The sequence below is a fragment of the Suncus etruscus genome, chromosome 10 (genome assembly GCF_024139225.1).
Source record: "Suncus etruscus isolate mSunEtr1 chromosome 10, mSunEtr1.pri.cur, whole genome shotgun sequence".
Lineage (NCBI taxonomy): Eukaryota > Metazoa > Chordata > Mammalia > Eulipotyphla > Soricidae > Suncus > Suncus etruscus.
In genome coordinates, this window is record NC_064857.1 from 32,878,419 (window position 1) to 32,898,612 (window position 20,194).

General features: G+C 37.7%; 1 protein-coding gene across 3 annotated transcripts in view; it reads right to left on the reverse strand.

Annotated features, from left to right (window-relative positions):
* Positions 1-1,207: 1,207 nt before the first annotated feature.
* Positions 1,208-20,194, reverse strand: part of YTHDF3 (YTH N6-methyladenosine RNA binding protein F3) — a 42,929-nt gene continuing 23,942 nt past the window's right edge. For all 3 annotated transcript variants that reach the window (XM_049782102.1, XM_049782101.1, XM_049782103.1), the window contains one exon: positions 1,208-3,394. In XM_049782102.1, the coding sequence (XP_049638059.1) occupies positions 3,371-3,394 (24 nt within the window). In that variant the 3' untranslated portion in view covers positions 1,208-3,370. The remainder of the gene's footprint in view (positions 3,395-20,194) is intronic.

Here is a 20,194-nt window from a genome sequence, read left to right on the forward strand (position 1 = left end):
TAGTAATGTATACTAGTAATGTAATGTTACATTCTAGTAACAAAGTGGGAAGGGAAATCAGGATAGGTAACTGATTCCTCTGCTTCCTATTAAACAAAAGTAAATAGGTCTCTTTATCTTTTGCGTTAAGACCCATTCAAGACCATGGAACTCAATATGCTAGAGTAATCTTTACCTAACTGTAGAAATGGCCAACTAAAATAATCTTTTTTATTTAAAAGATATATCAATGAAGAAATCCGTAATACAAAAGACAAAACTTACTGCTTTCTGACAGGAAACACACACTTATAAGATTAAATAGAAAGAACACCAATACGAGTGAACAATTTTTATTGAAACCCTCAAAGATTAAAGAGGACCAAGTGGTGAGTTTGGGTACCATTAACAGAAAATCTCACCTAACTGTACCATCATTCACAGGAATGAACAAACCCAAACACGACAAAATTCAAACTCTCATGTAATTGCTACAAGTGAATGTAAATGAACTAAGTATTTTTATCATAACCTTCCTTTAATCATATGAAAAAGGGATTTTACATGGCATAACAAAAGATATGCAAAACTTAATGAAAACACAATTCTCTTAAATTTCTTAAAACTTATTTTTATAGGATGCAAAATGCACTTGAAATGATTAAATGATTTAAGCTGAATTTTTTTTATTGCAAACCGTTTTAACATCAGCTTAACCCCCATGCATGGTGTTCAAAAGAACATAGTTTGAATTAGAAAATCATTAAGTTAAAATGAATTAAGTATTGAAATTAGAAAAGGTCTGGGGTTTCTTTTGAAAGGAATCTTCAAGTACCAATATGTATATAGAAAGAATACTAATTTTGGTTACATTTCCCCCCTTACTGTTAATTATACAAACTATAATACCTTTCAAAATAAAATACCTACATAAGATAACTTTAATAAGAAACATTCAAACCAGATTTTGGAAAAACATTAATAAGATTTTTCTGGGCCAATAATGTCTTAATTAGTAATTATTCTGCATTTGATTATATAACCCTGCTGTAGAGTCCAAGTTCTCTCCCTTTTGGTCACTACAGTTAAGAAACATTCAGTTAGTTGTGCTATTGAGACAACCTGTGATAATTTCACTTGGAAGAAAAACATTTTCAGTCTGACAGACCAAGGGAAGAGAAGGCAGGTTTTCTGCAGATAACTTCAATGAGAAAAACAAAATTATCAATGAAAAAAGAAAAAGGTTTTATTTTCCAAAGGAATGCTGCACCCATTTCACTTAATATTCAAAATCCAAGATAAAGGCACTGGGATGTACACCTCACCACAAAGAACTTCTCAATTACATTCGCTATTTCTAAATCGGCTATTGCAATCGGTCTGCTTGCTAAGTGTTTCTGTGACATTTCTTATAGAAACATAATGTAAATTAAATAATGTAAAGTTTGAGTCCATTCATAACATAACTAGTTTTATAAAAATATTTAGAGTTGCTAATTAAGCACCAAGAAAAAGAACCTCAGAGAGAGGCTTCAGATCCTTTCTGCAAGGTCACCCCTTGACAGTTTTCTGATAGGTCTTCCAGTGTGACAAGTCATCTCTGACATGTGCTACTGATATAATCCTAGGGATGTAGGACATTGCTGTGGTGACTAGATCCAAATGCCAATTTTCATTACAAATAGTTATAGACAGTTACAAGATTTCATGGCTTACTCTTTAAAAAAGGGAAAATAGGTGCAATTTTCCTTTAAGAAAGTCTTTATTTTGAAATATACCATTACTATTCTGATGTTCCCTTCAGTAAACACTGATATAACTACACTGGGACAACCAAAGAACTGTGAAGTAGCTGTGGTTATCTACAAATACTGCATTATTTTTCACTTGAATACAGTATTTGTACATTTTAAGAAAACATAGTACAAAAAATTGTATAAATGAAAGCCTAAAAGAAATAGCTGTCACTAAATTTTTGAAGTGATCAAAGACCAAATAGATGAAAACATTTCTAAACATGATGTAAACATAAATGAAGTAATGCAAAATATCAAGGTATTCAAATCTACTATATTGCTATTGTTACCCTTAACATATTTTTCTACATAGTTTTTTCTTTCTGGGACAGTAATATAAGGGGCAGTACATTATCTTCATAACCTTATGCCATCAAATCAGTTAATACAGATGCTCAACACATTTAATTATACAAAATCAATTTGTTTCAAGATACAAAATTAATGTTGATATGTAATTAATGAAAAAAAGTTAAAAAGATAACTATATGAATATCCAGATATATGCTGTATTCCCATTTATATAGATCTGATCAATAAAACATCAACACATTCACTTAGATACTGATTTAATCCATGGATCAAGGCCATATTTTCAAAGTATTTTAAGTATGCCAGGACACTGCAAAAGCTGGAGAAAAAAGGTGAGGAACAGTATATACTTGCTAAACAAGAACTATGTTTATTTAGCTAGTGAATACCTAAGAGTTATAAATTTTTACTTCATGATAGCAATCAGGCTCGCAAACACCCAGAAATAGGAATTAAGGGTTTTAAATGTAATTATAAAGGTCATAAAAAGTCTGATTAGACTGAGGTACGTTTACTCAAAATTTTGAGATTCATTAAGTGGTAGCAAACAAAATAAATCCTCAGACAAATGCACATTTTCAGTATACATATTAATGGGGAAAGAAGGGAGAAGAATGTGCATTAACTGGTGAGATCCACCAAGCTGCATATCAATATTCTGTTACACCAAACAGTTTGAAGACAAGGGAAATGTTCTAATATAATTTCAGATTATGTTTCATTTGGCTAAAATAGAGCTTAAGGTTGCTTTGCCATATTAAAAGTTTACTACAATAATTTTTCACATAAACATTTAGACTTGAACTCCAGGACTAAATATGGCATGATTATTTTGCTTTTAATCTGTCAAATAGCTAAAAATTGAAATTTAAAAACTACAACAAAGAAAAAAAGTTGAAGCAGTGTGACAATTACATCATTGAACCACTTCTAATGGTTAACTGTTAGTATTTAACAAATTCAAAGAGTTAATGAATCCTTGCATTCATTCAGTCTTCTGTGCCTTAGCTAGGATGCATAATTACAAAAGACAGCAGATACTGGCAAAAGCTTCAGGACAGAAAGTGCTTGACGAAGTTACAGTTCTCAAGTGTGTTTGGTGAGAATATAAGGGCAGATGCGCTGATGAAAACCATTACAAGAAGAGTCAATTCTGTGTTAAAGAGTTCAAAGATGTCACCTTAAGCAAGAAAAAAAGCTTTATAACGTCTTCTTTGACTTATTAGGCATTTCCAGAGTCTACATCATTAGTGTTGTAATTCTAGCAGGAAATCTTCATATAGTTATTGTTTGTTTCTATTTCGCTCCTGAAAGAAAAACAAAGAATATATCATTTTAAATACAATAGATTTACATTATTTGCACATATAATGTGAGCCTTCATAAAAAAAATCCTTCTAATTCAAGTAGTCTAAAATATTTTGTATAACACACACGTTACACATGTTAATTAAACAAAATTTTAAAGGCTATACAGTACAGTACAAGTGCTTCTTTGTACAATACTATTTTACCAAGAATTTTTTTCTAAAGTGATAACATTACAATGATGCCATTCAAGACCTTGCAATGAGTTTCTGATATTAAAAACAATCAAATGATAGGACCAGAATTTAATACATTAAAGTATTACATTGAATTTCTGAGTTAATAAAAACTATTAATATCACAAACTTCATATTCTCACATTGAGCATAACCTTTACATAACACATATATTTGTGATTAAAACCTTAATACCGTTGGCCACATTTAAAAAAAAAAGAAAAGCTTAGTTCTGTGGCCTAAATCCATAGATCTATAGGTGACTGCTACTTTTTTGTTGATGTTGTTTCTTATGATTTTCTTCTCTTTATATAATATATAATAAACATAAAATATATATATAAAAAAAACAAAACCTTAATACCTCACTTTTCTATGTGTAAGTGCTGAGAATACCACCAAAACATCCCTGTTTGTAAAATAGTATTTTTATTAATTCTAAAAATGCAAAAAAAACATTTAGCAAATATTAATCTTAGTAATTTTTCATGGTACTTAGGTAGTAACAAGCTCTGGAATCACCCAGATGATTTGTGATACCACTAATTACCAGACCCTAAAAAAGCTGATCCTTTTTCAAAGGACCAAACAAGTTTACAAGTGATCCAGACACTGCTGGTGCAGGAACTGCACTTTGAAAATCACATTACAAACTCCCAGTTTATGCTTGGCCTATAAGAAATAGTGGTCGAAGACTTGACTTGGATGGTGCTAAAAAGATTCAATCCCCAGCACCTTAAAAGGTTCCCTGAGACCTGCTAAGAATGATGGCTACAGAACCAAAAGAAGTGCTGGGTGTGACCCAAGAACCAAAACAAAAATAAAACAAAAACTGGTATTGTATTACTAAGAACACACCTAGTACTGCTAATATTAGTTCCAACAAATTGTTTTTGTGTTTTTTTTTTCCTTTGGTTTTTCGGGCCACACCTGTTTGATGCTCAGGGGTTACTCCTGGCTAAGCACTCAGAAATTGCCCCTGGCTTGGTGGAACCATATGAGACGCCTGAGGATCGAAGTGCGGTCCTTCCTTGGCTAGGGCTTGCAAGGCAGACACCTTACTTCTAGTGCCACCTCGCCGACCCCCCAACAAATTGTTTATGAAGAGTGTTATCAGCTGTAGATCATTATTTTGACAGATATTTCAAAACATGATTTGTAGAGGGATTCCTTCCCTTGGTCTGCATTTTCCATTAAAAGAAATAGGTTTAGCTTGGAAAATTTTAAGATTTGATGGCTTCGGGGCTGGAGAGATAGCATGGAGGTAAAGCGTTTGCCTTTCATGCCGAAGGTCATCGCATCAGTTTTCGAATCCCGTCGTCCCATATGGTCCCCTGAGCCTGCCAGGAGTGATTTCTGAGCATAGAGCCAGGAGTAACAACCCCTGAGCACTGCCAGGTGTGACCCAAAACAAAAACAAAAAAACAAAAAGATTTGATGGCTTCTCAAATTGTTTAGGAGGTACATACAGACGGAACTACAGGATAGAGTTTACAGACAACTCAGCCTTTTTTACGGAGTTTAACCTTAGATCAGCTAACATTTCCCTAACAGTAAAGCAACAATGGAAAAGTCAGAAAACAAAATGTCTTCCGTGTTCTCAGAAAGCTCAATAGCTACATCCACTTAACCATCAGATTTATCTCCACAAACATCCACTCACAAACCAAACTTGGAAAACTTTAGTCACAATGTAAAGGTAACTTTCTAAAGGACCACACCATGAAGAAAATATATAAGCTAAGCACTCAAAAATGCATTCAAGTAGAATGCTGAAGACAATGAAGACCTACAAAAAAGGGAATAGTTAGTTAGTAAACAACTTAGATCTAAACATAACAAAGACAAAAAAATAAAAGCCAACTATAACCTTTTTATAGCTTTGAGATCTGATTTTCAAGTAGAAATTTTCAATAGACACATTAAAAAGAGCACTGCATCACTCTTGATGTATACAATAAGGGACAAAATGCAACTCAAATTACAGAGCAGAATAAAAGATGAAAATTAAAAAATTAATGAACTGGAGAATAGATCAAGACAAATGTTCTAGAAGAAGGGAAAGAAATTATAGGGAATTACAACCATCTCTCTCTAACACACACAAACACACCAAGAAAAAAGAAAACATGTGACTTCTTTTTCTCCCTGGAGGAGGTAGAATTTGCCTTTTCACCTCTTTACATATGTACCTCGGTGGACATAATCAGACATTCTGAACATAATGCAACTTGCCAAATGGCTAGAAATATTGATGTGCTTCTAACAACAAAGTATGCAAAAAATCATGAAGGATATGTGCACTGAAAAATCAGGCAAACAGGAACAAGTAATCAAAGTTAGTATCACCAAGATATAGATTAAATGATGAAATTAGGAAGGTAAATTATGTGATTTCCTGCCAACCTAATAGATAAACCAAAGCTATTCTGGTTTATACTCTGGGGGCTGGAGCATAGCACAGTGGGTATGGCGTTTGCCTTGCAAGTGACCAGAGTTCAATCCTCAGCATCCCATATGGTCCCCTGAGCCTACCAGGAGTGATTTGTGAGTGCAGAGCCAGGAGTAACCCTTAAGTGCTGCCAGGTGTGGCCCCCTGCCAAAAAACCAACAAAAAAAGATACATCTTCTGTAACAACTGACCAGTGCTCTTCAAAAGATAATTTAAATCGAGATAAAAAAAAAGCCATATTGAGGAGAACTAATGAGATTAAAAAGAAACCCATCATCAATATTTTATCAATGTCAAATATTTTTTCTTTTGAAAGATATCACATCTAATACCATTTAACTTTCTTTTTTATCTTGACTTGTTTCACTTAGTGTGATCTGTATACATGATCACAAAAGGCAAGATTCTGTTCTTTGCCATGGTTGAACTATTCTATTATCTCTATATGCACCAAAGTATTTTGTATCAATTCATGCATCAGAGATTATGTAGGCTGCTTTCCTGTTTGTTGTACAGAAACAATGAAAATGAGGTAACTCAATGTTAATGTCTTATATATAGGTACGATTAGAAATACAGAAACTACATATTTTGTCTTTACAGTATTTTTGCAAATTTAAATTTCACAATAGAAAATATAACTCCTATAATATAATAATTATAATATATCATAATATAATTCCTTCAGAATTATGAAATATGCATGTATAAGTGTGTATGAATGCATATATGTATATATATATTCGAGGATTACTGGAAGGTGGAAGTATATTCCCAACAGTTTCAGGAAAACATACATGGGGAACCAAGAAGAAACTTCAGGTCTTATACATGTCCTCTACCACTAAACCCTTGTCTCCATAGTATTTAAATGATTGTACTGTTCTTTTTCCTTAATGCCTTTGGAAGCTTTTCTTACACCTACTCGCTTAAAACCCATGAAATATCAACTTTAAATTTTTTGTTTGTTTGTTTTTGGGCCACACCCATTTGACGCTCAGGGGTTACTCCTGGCTATGTGCTCAGAAATTGCTCCTGGCTTGGGGGGACCATATGGGACTCAGGGGGATTGAACCGTGGTTTGTCCTACGCTAGCACTTGCAAGGCAGACACCTTATCTCTAGCGCCACCTCTCCGGCCCCGAAAATTTCTTCTTTTTTTGGGGGGGGGGGGTGGAACACACTCAGTGATGCTCAGGGGTTACTCCTGGCTATGCACTCAGAAATCGCTTCTGGCTTGGGGGACGCTGGGGATGGAACTGAGGTCCATCCTGGGTCAGCCACATGCAAGGCAAACACCCTACCGCTGCACTACCGCTTCGCCATCACTGAGGCCCCTTAACTTTAAATTTCTTAAAAAGGGAGAGAGTACATATTTTAAAGTGAGTATATAGCTGACCTATAAATGAAAGCAAATATATACTCACCTCAATTCTTCAGGAAAAAAACAAAAATTATCAAAAATGAAATCTGAAGCTCAATGTAGAAATAGAAAAATGTATGCTAGAGAAAATAAAGGCAACATAGATCTTGATAAAACTCCCCAGTTGTGCAAAAGTTTGGACATTTATCCAGAACCATTAAATGACAATGATTTAAAAAAAGCTTGTGTTTTTTTTCCCTCAGGGAAATAGTGAAGTTTGAGGCCATATCAGACCAGGAAGTTGGCAGGTGTGAGTAGAGGCTAAGTGTTTCTGTGACACACCTGCCAACTTCCTGGTAGAAAACTCCAAGCTTCAGGGCAGCAGGGATAGCACAGCAGTAGAGCTGGGTTCAATCCTGGGCATCCCAAATGGTCCCCCAAGCCTGCCAGGAGCGATTTTTTTTAAGATCTTTATTTTAAAAACCATGATTACAAATATGTTTGTAGTTGAATTCAGTTATATAAAAAAATTTTTTTTAAAAAAAAAAGAACACTTCCTTCACCAGTGCAATATTCCCCAGAAGTAAACCCCAGAGCGCTGCTGGGTATGGCCCCAAAACCAAAAAACCAAACCAAAACGATCTCCAAATTTCAGGAAAAAAACCCCATAATAATGGCCACTGATTCTTCCTAGGTTATCTGGTCCAGGTTGATCTTTACTGCCTGAAGCCATAGCAGTCATCCCCAGACCCAACATCCTCAACAAAAATGCTGAGTTCTACAAACTCAACCTTAGCAAACTGACAAGCCACCATATCTGTTTCATATCTATGAACCTCACAGCTAACTGCAATTTTGACACCTCAAAATATCATAGCAGTGTCAGCCCAGTAAGATCACCACAAATCTGATGGAAAAGTTGGAGAAATCTACCAAGTTAAGTGAGCCTAAACAGTACCACAGAAGGATCAACTAGCTTCAACCACAGCCCAGTAAAACCTTAAGATTCTAGTGACACCATGGAGAAAACTATTTCAAATGGAACCATGTTGATTTAAGTTTCAGCAGTGGAATGGATTCCTTTTTCTGCCTGAAAGTCCAAGCACCCAATACCCAAACACACACCCTCTGACATAGAAACATCTCAGCTCCACAAGTGAACCTCATCAAGTATGGCCACATACTCAGCCATTAAATAACACCCCCAAGTTCATAGTACTGATGATGGCCCAGTAAGAGCCAGAAAATTTGATGGTAAAGTTGCATAGAAGACCCCAAGCTCAGTGAAAAAAAACAACAGAGGACTCAACTAGGATTACTCTTCATGTTGTGTTTTCCTGTGGGCACCTATCTTGCTTGCCTGTCTTTTACTTTGCTTATTTTTACTCTGGAGAAAAGTACATTTTCTCTCTTAAACATGATCTTCTCTCCCTGTCAGCACATCTTTCTTTTTTTGTTCGTTTCTTTTTTGTTTTTTCGGGCCACGCCCCTTTGGTGCTCAGGGGTTATTCCTGGCTAAGTGCTCAGAAATTGCCCCTGGCTTGGGGGGACCATATGGGACATCGGGGGATCAAACCGTGGTCCTGATCCTTGGCTAGCGCTTGCAAGGCAGAGACACCTTACCTCTAGTGCCACCTCGCCGGCCCCATCTTTCTAATTAAGTTTCAAAAAAAAGTATCTTACTTCACCAAAAGACTCAATAAGCACCAAGCAGCTCAGTAACTCAATGACTTTAATACCACTCGGAGATTTAACAATATAAAAAAATGACTTTTATTTAGCTATTTTAATTCCATTTGCCTTTGTGTTGTAACAAATAGATTAAAATAATTTTTTTGCCTGCAAGATTGAAGGCTGGAGTGGTGGGTGAGAAACTGAAGACACTAATGAAGGGAAGTTTACACTGATTGTAGGATTGGTGTTTGAACACTTAATGTCTTGAAACGACTAAATTATTAACAGCTTAGTAAATCGGTGCTTTTCGGATTTTTTGTTTTATTTTTTTTGTATTGTTATGTTTTTCTTCCTTTTCCCCTTTATTCTCTTAAATTAATATTGATAGCCTCTAGAAGGACTCCTCACATTTTTTGCTTGTTTGATTTTTGTGCCCCCGCTTTCTTTTTCTTTCCTTCAAATAAAACCACGTAACTTGAACCATCTTGTTCCGCCTCACAAATTGAGAGGGAAACAATGGAAGGTATCAAGACCAAACAGCTGTATGAACATTGAGTAGAAATAAAAAATGATCAGACTTAAACACCAAATCCAAAGCCAACAACAACAGAACTGATACCCAATCTATAACAAGCTAGACAGAGAGGACCACTTATACTTGCAGCCCAGGGGGCAAAAGACGGGGATAGGTATGTTTGCTGGGAACAAGGGTCGGGGGAGGGCAGATTGGTGTGGGAATGTTTGCTGGGAACAAGGGTCGGGGGAGGACAGAATGGTGGTGGGAATGGCCCTGATTCAATGTCACTATGTACCTAAAATACTACTGTGAAAGATTTGGTAATCCACTTTGATCAAAATAAAAATTGTTTTAAAAAAAAAATTGGTGCAGAAAGGAAGTGATATACTTCTCAGTAAGAACACTGAAAACAAGGCCAGAGCAATAGCACAGTGATAGGGCATTTGTCTTGCACGTGGCCAACCAAGGCCTGACCCTGGTTCAATTCCCAGCATCCCATATGGTCCCCAGAGCCTGCCAGGAGCGATTTCTGAGCACAAAGCCAGGAGTAACCCGAGTGGTGCCGGGAGTGGACCAAAACATAAACAAGACCACTGCAAATACAAAGCCTTAAAAAAATAAAAACTATTTGCCATAAAGGCAATCTGGGCCGGAGAGATAGCATGGAGGTAAGGCGTTTGCCTTTCATGCAGGAGGTCATCGATTGGAGTCCCAGCGTCCCATATGGTCCCTCATGCCTGCCAGGAGCAATTTCTGAGCCTGGAGCCAGGAATAATCAATCCCAGAGCACTGCCGGGTGTGACCCAAAAACCACAAAAAAAAAAAAAAAAAAGAGCAATCTGGAGCCCAGGAGGAAAAAACTAAGGGAGAGTAGTGGTGGAGGGAAGTAGAAACTGGTGAAGAGATGCTCAAGCACTGTACAACCATACTCACTGGTCTAAAACAATAAGTACTGTATTTTCCAGCGTATAAGACAACCCCCTAATTTTACAGTTAAAACGGTCTCAAACTGAACTTACCTGGAGGCCGCAGGAGGCAAAGTCGGGATAAGGCAGGGCCGCATAAGGGATTTCACAAAAAAAAAAAAAAGTCCTCAAACATCATTATTAAAAGTTTTAATTATTTCTTCTAAACATGAATAAACATTGAGTGACGATCATGAACAGTTCTTCTTTTTTTTTTTTTTTTTTTTTTTGTTTTTTTTTTTTTTTTTTTTTGTTTTTGGGCCACACCCGGTGACGCTCAGGGGTTACTCCTGGCTATGCGCTCAGAAGTCGCTCCTGGCTTGGGGGACCATATGGGACGCCGGGGGATCGAACCGCGGTCCGTCTCCTAGGCTAGCGCAGGTAAGGCAGGCACCTTACCTCGAGCGCCACCGCCCGGCCCGAACAGTTCTTCTGAACATGGCATCTTTTGCCTATTCCTTGCTGCCACAGACTTGACAGCGCTTCTTCTCACAAATCTGAACCACATTTGGCTTTCGAGAGGAAGCAGTTGAGACCCTCAGTATGGCTTGAAGATGATCATCATTAAGTCGTCTAGACCTGTCCTTTGACTTACTGAAGTTCAATGTGGAGAATAACTTTTCACACAAATATGTGCTCCCAAAAAGGCACATGGTACGCTTGAACATTCGGCAAATCTCAGGGAAGCTGGGGGGCTATTCTCTCAAAAATTGCCCATGCATGTCTGCTTTTCCACTAATCTCCCTGAACTTGGCTTTGAGATCAGAGTTGCATTGCAGGTCAATGAGCTCCATTTGAAGCAGGAGGGGCATCTTGCACATCAAAGGAAAAGGAGTCCACAAAAATTTGGAAAGTGGCTCTGTGCTTTTTGAAGTCTGCAAATCTGTGATCAAATTCCTTCTCTAGCTTAAAAATAGCATCAACATATTTCTCACCACTGAATGGTATGCCTGCATCCACAAGTTCCCTGCATGCTGGGAAATAGCAAAGGTTTGTCTGACAGAGCTGAAATTTTCATAATACAAGTTTTGTGGAGAATGCTCTCACGTTGTCATAGGCAGCACTGATAAGCTGCCCCCGGGCCTTGTAACATCTTGTTTAGTACATTCAGCTTATGTGTGATGTCAACAAGAAAAGCTAAGTCCATGAGCCATTTGTGATCACTCAACTCAGAAACAGCATTCCCATCCTTCTGCATGAAGGCTTTCACTTCTCTCAACTCAAATAATCTTTTCAGGACATCTCCCCTGCTGAGCCAACATACCTCCGTGAAATAGAGCACATCTTCATATTCTAACTCCATTTCCTCTAAAAACCTCCTGTGCTTTAAGCCCCTGGATCTGATTGATGCATTTCACAACAACAGACATCACATTGTCACACAGCAGGCATTTACTGCAAAGGGCCTGCTGATGGATAATGCAGTGAAGAGCAATGGCCTTCTCTACAGCTTCCTCTTCAAGTTTCTTTGAACAAGTGCCACCAGTCCATTTTTTCTCCCTGTCATCGATGGCGCTCCATCAGTTATTATTCCAACAAACCTCTTCCATGGCAAACCTGCATTCTCAATGGCATCACACAGATGCCGAAATATCTCATTAGCGGTGGGCTGGCCATGCATTGGAATTATTGTGAGCAGCTCCTCTGTCAATTCAAAATTGCAATCAACACCACGGACATAAATTGTGAGCTGCGCAGTGTCTGTTTTATCTGTGCCCTCATCAAGAGCAACTGAGCATGCATCAAAACATTTGGCTTTCTCACACAGTTGAAGATAAATGTCACTTGACATGTCAGAAATGCACTCTGCCAGTGTTGGCAGGAAGGCTGATTTTGCTAAACTGACCTTTCTTTTCTGGACAGATAATACTTGCAGCCTGTAACATGCATTTTATAACAAACTCTCCTGTGAATGGTTTCCCTGCCTTAGCAATCATCTCACTAGCCATGTAACTTAGCTTCGACTGATGCAACATTCTCTTCGGTTGCTTTCTTGAAGAAATCTTGTTGCCTCATTAGAGATGCTTTAAGACTGGCAACCGCTTGGCTCTCTCATTTCCTTGATATTTTGCACATTACTCAGCATATTTAGTTGAATAATGGCGTTTCAAGTTGTATTCCTTGTGCAATGCAACTTTCTCTGAGCAAATAAGACATGTGGGGATGCCCCTGTGCTCAACAAAGAAATACTGTGTCTCCCACTTTTCCTGAAATTGTCTGTGCTCGTCATCAATCTTTCTCTTCACTGCAGGCTTTGATGAAGTCATGATGAAGGTATGACAAAATCTAATTCTGTAATAAACTTCTCTCCCGTCTTTCCCTTAGGCCTCCGATAATGCAAGGGACAGCGAGCAGGAGCAGCAGAAATGACGCCTGCGCTAGGTGCAAATTATTTGTGATTATTCACTTACCAAATATTCGCAATAAAAAATCAAATTAGTAAGGAAAAAATCGCATTAAACATATGCATACCCCAAACGGAACTGCTCGGAGTATGCAAATATTTAATGCAATTTTTTCTTACTAATGGGATTTTTATTGTGATTATTCGATAAGCGAATAATCGCGAATATTGCGATATTTGAAGGCCGGCCGCGAGTTTGAGACCCTTGAGTTAAAATGTAGGTTTAGGCCTATATTCGCTGTGTAAGACAGAACATTCCTGTGCTGCAACTGTACGTACCACAGTGAGCCAATCACAACAAGCAAAGGTTCAAAGGTTATACTGTCATAGACTTCCTCTTTAACTCTGGCCAATCTGAGCAGGCTTTTTACAGTGTAGATTCAGGTACAGAACATTGTCTAATTTGCATGCATAACAAGCCTGCTTGGATTGGCTGAGTTGGAGGCGGTGGGAGCAGCCTTGCAGTGAGTGCAGGATCTAGTTGGAAAATTCATTTCATGGCAATATCCAGACGATTTTAGCGGCATATCGAAACGTTTTTTTCAGGATATACTCGGCGTATAAGATGACGCCCGATTTTTAGATTATTTTTTTTTTCGTTTCAAAAGTCGACTTATATGCCCTATATGCCCGAAAACACAGTACAAAATGCCAGTAAAGAAATTGTTTGAAGAGACATACAATCACCTAATCTTTGATAAAGGAGCAAAAAATCCTAAATGGAGCAAAGAAAGCCTCTTCAACAAGTGTTGGCACAACTGGCTAGCCACTGCAAAAAAGCGAACTTAGACCCCCAGCTAACATCATGTACGAAGGTAAAATCCAAATGGATTAAAGACCTCGATATCAGACCTGATACCATAAGGTATATAGAACAAGTAGGGAAAACACTCCATGACACTGAGACTAAAGGCATCTTCAAGGAGGAAACTGCACTCTCCAAGCAAGTGAAAGCAGAGATGGGAATATATTAAGCTGAGAAGCTTGTGCACCTCAAAGGAAATAGTGCCCAGAATACAAGAGCCACCCACTGAGTGGGAGAAACTATTCACCCAATACCCATCAGATAAGGTGTAATGTCCAAAATATACAAGGCACTGACAGAACTTCACAAGAAAAAAGCATCTAATCCCATCAAAAAATGGGGAGAAGAAATGGACAGACACTTTGATAAAGAAGAAATACAAATGGCCAATAGGCACATAAAAAAATGCTTCACATCACTAATCATCAGGTAGATGCAAATCAAAACAACTATGAGGTACCACCTCACACCACAGAGATTAGCACACAAAGAATGAGTACATGCAATGTTGGCGGGGATGTAGAGAGAAAGGAACTCTGATCCACAGCTGGTGGGAATGCCGACTAGTTCAACCTTTACAGAAAGTGATACGGAGATTCCACCAAAAACTGGAAATTGAACTCCCATACGATCCAGCTATACCACTCCTAGGGATATACTCTAGAAACACAAAAATACAATACAAAAATCTCTTTCTCACAACTGTATTCATTGCAGTACTATTTACCATAGCAAGACTCTGGAAACAACCAAGATACCCTTCAACAGATGAATGGCTAAAGAAACTATGGTACATATACACAATGGAGTATTATGCAGCTGTCAGAACAGATGAAGTCATGAAATTTTCCTATACATGCATGTACATGGAATCTATTGTGCTGAGTGAAATAAGTCAGAGAGAGAAAGTTGCAGAATGGTCTCACTCATCTATGGGTTTTAAGAAAAATGAAAGACATTCTTGCAGTAATTTTCAGAGACAAAAGAGAGGAGGGCTGGAAGTTACAGCCCACTTCATGAACCTCACCACAAAGAGTAATGAGTTTAGTTAGAGCAGTGGTCAGCAACCTTTTTTTTCATCTGAGCCAAATCTCACCAAAATCACGATTAAAATTTATTTTGAGAGCCACACAGGGCGCGCACGGACAGAGAATAGGAGCAGAGTCGACTCCTGGAGCAGCCGCCCGGCACACAGAAGAGCCAAATTAAAAGTGTAAAGAGCCACATGTGGCTCTAGGGAAATAGAAAGCCTGTCTAGAGTACAGGCGGGGGCAGGGTGGGGAGGAGAGATATTTGGGACATTGGTGGTAGGAATGTTGCAGTGGTGATGGGGGGTGTCCTCTTATATGACTGAAACCCACCACAATCATGTTTGTAATCAAGGTGTTTAAATATTATTTTAAAAAATAAATAAAATGCAAAAAAAAAAAAAAAAGAAATTGTCTGAAGAGATGCGCAAACACACACACACTTAAAAACAATTAAGCACAAAATTGTCTTTCCAAGCAGTTTTACTGAGAAAGAATATTTCTGTAGTGGCTTATTGGTAATCTTTAATTACTGGTAATCTTTCTGTATGTGTATTTTGGTTTGGGGGCTTATATCCAGTGGTGCTCTAGGTTCTGCTCTCAGAGATGCTCTGGGGTCAGGGATAGAATCTGAACTCCTAACAAGCAAAGCATACACATTAGCCCTCTGATCTGTGTCCTCTCTCCTCAGTGTCTAATACTCATACCAATTTGTTGAATAAAAAGAAAATTGGTAAGAGGCTAGACAGTTCAATGGACAGCAATGGAAGTTTAGCATGTAAGGGGCAGGAATTTATCCCACCAGCATCTCATGGTACCTCAAGAACCATTGAGAGCAACACCTGACCACTGGGAAGCCAGCTAGTTTCTGAGCACCACCAGGTGTGGCCAAAGAAGAAAAATAAACAGCTAATTATGCGCAGTAATGCATTTATCCTTCCTCAAACTTTTCCTTCCTATTCAATTTTATATTTTGTTCTGACCATAATTAAAATTTGTATATCCTAGTCCAAGTTGGGTAGCTGGATTTATTCTATAACTTGATGTATTATATAACTAGTTCCTACATAAAAATTATATTAAGATACTTATAAAAAATTAGAGCTTCTATATAACCTAGAGATTCTACTTCTTGGTATCTACTTCCTAACATACAAAACATTAATTCAACAAGATATACATACACCTATATTAATCTTAGTGCTTATTTTAAAAGCCAAGATATAGACAAAGCCCCAGTACCAGATACAAGAAACTGTGGTACACTAAGACATCACCTTGCAATATAGGCCAACTCCGGAACAATTCATCGCATCACAGTGGCCTGAGCATTGCCAGGACTAAATCCTTAGCATAGCTGGGTGTAGCCCAGGGGTCTCAAACTCAATTTACCTGCGGGCCACAGGAGGCAAAATCGGGGTAATCCTTGAGTGCAAAGTCAGTAGTAAACCTTGAACATTGGGGGGTGTGACCCAAACAACTAAAACAAAACAAAACAAAGAAAGATTCCGCTAGGGCAGGGCCACAAAATGTTTTAAGGAGGGCTGTTTGCAGCCCATGGGCTGGGAGTTTGAGACCCCTGGGTAGCCCAAAAACAAAAAAATATTGGTGTGTGTGTGTGTGTGTGTGTGTGTGTGTGTGTGTGTGTGTGTGTGTGTGTGTAATGGAACTACAAACAGCTATAAAAAAGACGAAAAGTGCAGTTTTCTGCAACGTAAATAGAAGCAGAGGGACATCACATTAAGTATCAGAAACAAATACCACATAGTCTCTCACTTGATGCATAGAGAAGTAAAACAAGGTATCAAAAGATAAATTCTTGGTCTTTGCAGAAGTGAGATTATCAGGCAGATAGGAGCTGATAAGGGGGGTGGTGTGAGGAGCAGGGAGAGAGGCTGCATATGCACAAAGGGAAGAGAAGAGGGCTTAAAAGTAACATGAAATCAGGATAATGTTGAAAGGTCTTGGGCACTTCAGTGGGAAAGGTACAAATTATATACATAACTTGGCATATCAAAATCATGATTTGTAACCTGAGGTGTGAGGGACCAGCAAAAGCAGCTGTAGGCAGTTGCCAGAGTTTGAACTTAAAAAACACCAATTTGAATAGAGGTACATGAATCAAGATGGAGCAACCGCTCTGTTGTGGGCAAAGTTTGGGAGAAAAAGCCCATCTGAATCAAGCTAAATGTGTGACAAACTGTCCAAAGGAAAAAAACTCCTCAAAGTAATTGCTTCTTTAACAAATATTAACTTAAAGTGTATGTATAACAGATAAAACACTGAAGAATTTAGTAGAAAAAGTTCATTTTCCAGAAAACTTTCAGTGAAAAAAGAAAATTTCATTTTTTAATTTCCCTCACTTCTTCAGGGTTAAAAATTCCCTAAAGGGGGGGAGGGGGTTTTCCCAGCAGAGGGCTACTCTTTTGTCAGGTTTCAAAATCCAGTGCCAAGGAGATTAATACAAAGAGGTGGAGCATATGCTTTGCTTGCATGCAGGATTTCCCAGGTTCAAAACCATGCACACCTCCTGGTCCCATATACTGCCAAAGAGTAATGGTTCTAGTGTAGACCCTGACCACCAATTGGGAGTACCCTACCAAGACATAAACAAAACAGTCAGTATCATTTAGAAACAATGAGAAGCTTTAAATTCTGAGAAATACTATAGTCAATGAAAACTTGACTAAAAATGCAGATAATATAGTATACTTAGAAATTTCTTCTTGGATTCCCACCTCAATAATATATAATGTAAACATCAGAAAATGCTAGTTCTGGAGCTATTGTACAGCAAGGAGGGTATTTAATTTACAAGAGGTTCCAAGCCAGGTTTGATCCCCGGCATCCCAGGGTCCCCAATCACCACAAGGAGTTAATTCCTAAATACAGACTCAGAAGTAACCCAAGATTCAGTGAGTATGGCCCCAAAATAACAAAATAATAATAACAATAATAATAATGTTTGTTTTCTTCTATTCTGAACTAAAATTTACATGTGATTCAGTCTATGAGAATTTTGATTATACTGATTCGCTTTCAAGATAATTTGTCTTTTGCTCAGAAAGCTTTTAAGATTTATATAATCTTAAATCAATGCACCCAATCTTTTTGAATGTCTTTTTTGACTCTGAAAACTTTCTTTTATATTTTCCAAACTCTTCCAGCATTCCCTTAAAAGATATAATGCCCCCCCCCCTTTCCACATTTTTATTTTCTATCTCAAGTAGTTTTGTGGGAATTTTTCAGTTTCCTATTCCTTTTACATAGGAATTCTCCCCTAAACACACAACTACATTAAATTAAGTTCAGCTCCATGAAGTGCACCAGTTGGAAGTAATTTTACTTAATATAAGTTTACTCATATGCTCAACAAATCAAAAAATGAAAAACCAGTTGAGTACTATAATAAATGGCATAGATTTCATCAATTGTCTAAATTTCACCAATTACCCTCCCACCCTAAAGAATTGACTTTCTAGAGATATCTCCTATTATCAGAGTAATCAGAACCAAACTTACAAAACGTTTAAGTCATTGCTTCACAATACAAAGAAAACATTAAAAAATAAAAAAACAGTTTAATGAAAACATTAAAAAACTATCAAAAAAAGTGTAAAGAAAAAAGCTACAGTAATCTCAAGGGCCAGAGCAATAGCATAGTGGGTAGTGTTAGACTTGCACATGGCCAACCTGAGTTTACTCCCCAGCATCCCATATGGTCCGCTAACTCTGCCAAGAGTAATTTCTGAGCAGAGCCAAAAGTACTAACCCAAGTGTTGGGTATGGCCCAAATATGAGAAAAAGAGGAAGCTATAGTAAACATTAAATGCATAAAGCTTTCAACTATAAATTTTGGGAGGTGTTATACTCAGAGGTGCTCAGAGAATATGTCTGACGCCATGTTCAGGGATCACTCATGGTGAAGCTTGAGAGCATATGTGGTACTGAAGATTGACTCCAGTTGGGCGCATGTAAGGCAAGTGACTTATATACTGTACAATCTCTCTGGTCTTCAAATTTCTGTTAAACATATGGGGGAAGGGGAAGACTTCCCAAAGCAGGCATGCAGATCTAAGGGAAAGGGCATACTCTACATGTCAAGCTCCCACATTCTAAAAGGAAAAAAGTTCAATTTTTTTTCAGATTTAAAGACCAGATTTTTTGGTATGTCTTCTAAAAATATTTAAATTTGTATTGTTATTCTATTTCCTTCATCTTGGATCTTAAGGCAGAAAAGAGAAAAAAGGGTCAATTGTGGATTACCCAGATAACAGTGGTTTAATTGGTCTATGTAAAGCTATCTTCTTACAAAATATACATTTGGGCCAGAGAGTATGGTGGGTAGGGCAATTATTGCCTTGCACTTAGTTGACCCAGGTTCAATTTTCAGCACCATATATTGTCCCCCAAACCTTGGAAGGCATAATTACAGACAGTGCACAGAGCCAGGAGTAAGCCCTGAGCATTACTGGTTGTGACCCAAAAACAAACAAACAAACAAATAAAATCAAACAAAACAAAGTAATATAATATATGGAACTTAAACTATGTTCCAGTGAGTTGGAACAATAGCAAAGCGGGTAGGACATTTGCCCTTGCAGGCAGCTGACCTGGGTTTGATCCCCAGCATTCCATATGGCCTCCGAAGCCCTCCAGGAGTGATTTCAGAAAACAAGCCAGGAATAAACCTGGAGAAAGCTGGGTGTGGCCACCAATAAATAAATAAATAAATAAATAAATAAATAAATAAATAAATAAATAAATAAATACTGTTCCAGTATACTTGGATGGGTATATTCCCGAACATTTATATAAGTTCTCACACAACTGGGAAAGCTGAGTTGTTCTCTGTTTTGTTATTCTCATGTTCTTAGAAACATTCCTGTATATATTCTGGTATATTAAGTCTCTTACGTTTATATAAAATTTTCAAACTTATATAAAGGTACAAAAATGTCTACTCATAACTAACATCTGTATCTTTTTTTTCCTTCATTTTCCTTTTTAAAGAATTTTACAAACCCCTGTGTCGAGGGCTGATTTTCAATAGATTGCAACGAGGGAGCTGCTCTGCTGTATATGAAACCCTGACCAGGTCGTGTAAGAATGGTTTAGCACCAGGTGCCCCATGAACATCTGATGGGTGAGGGGGCAGCGGCCTTTCCAGCCTTGCCCTGGTTCCCGAGAGGAGCTCTCTGCACCTGATGCTGAACCCAAGGCTAATATTTGTATCTTTAAGATTATCTCTTATCTTTATATATTCTTGTACTAATCTTTGACCTGTTATGCTCAAATTGGTCCGATTTCTAACATGTTTTAGTAATAATCACCCCCATCGCCTCCCCAAAAAACA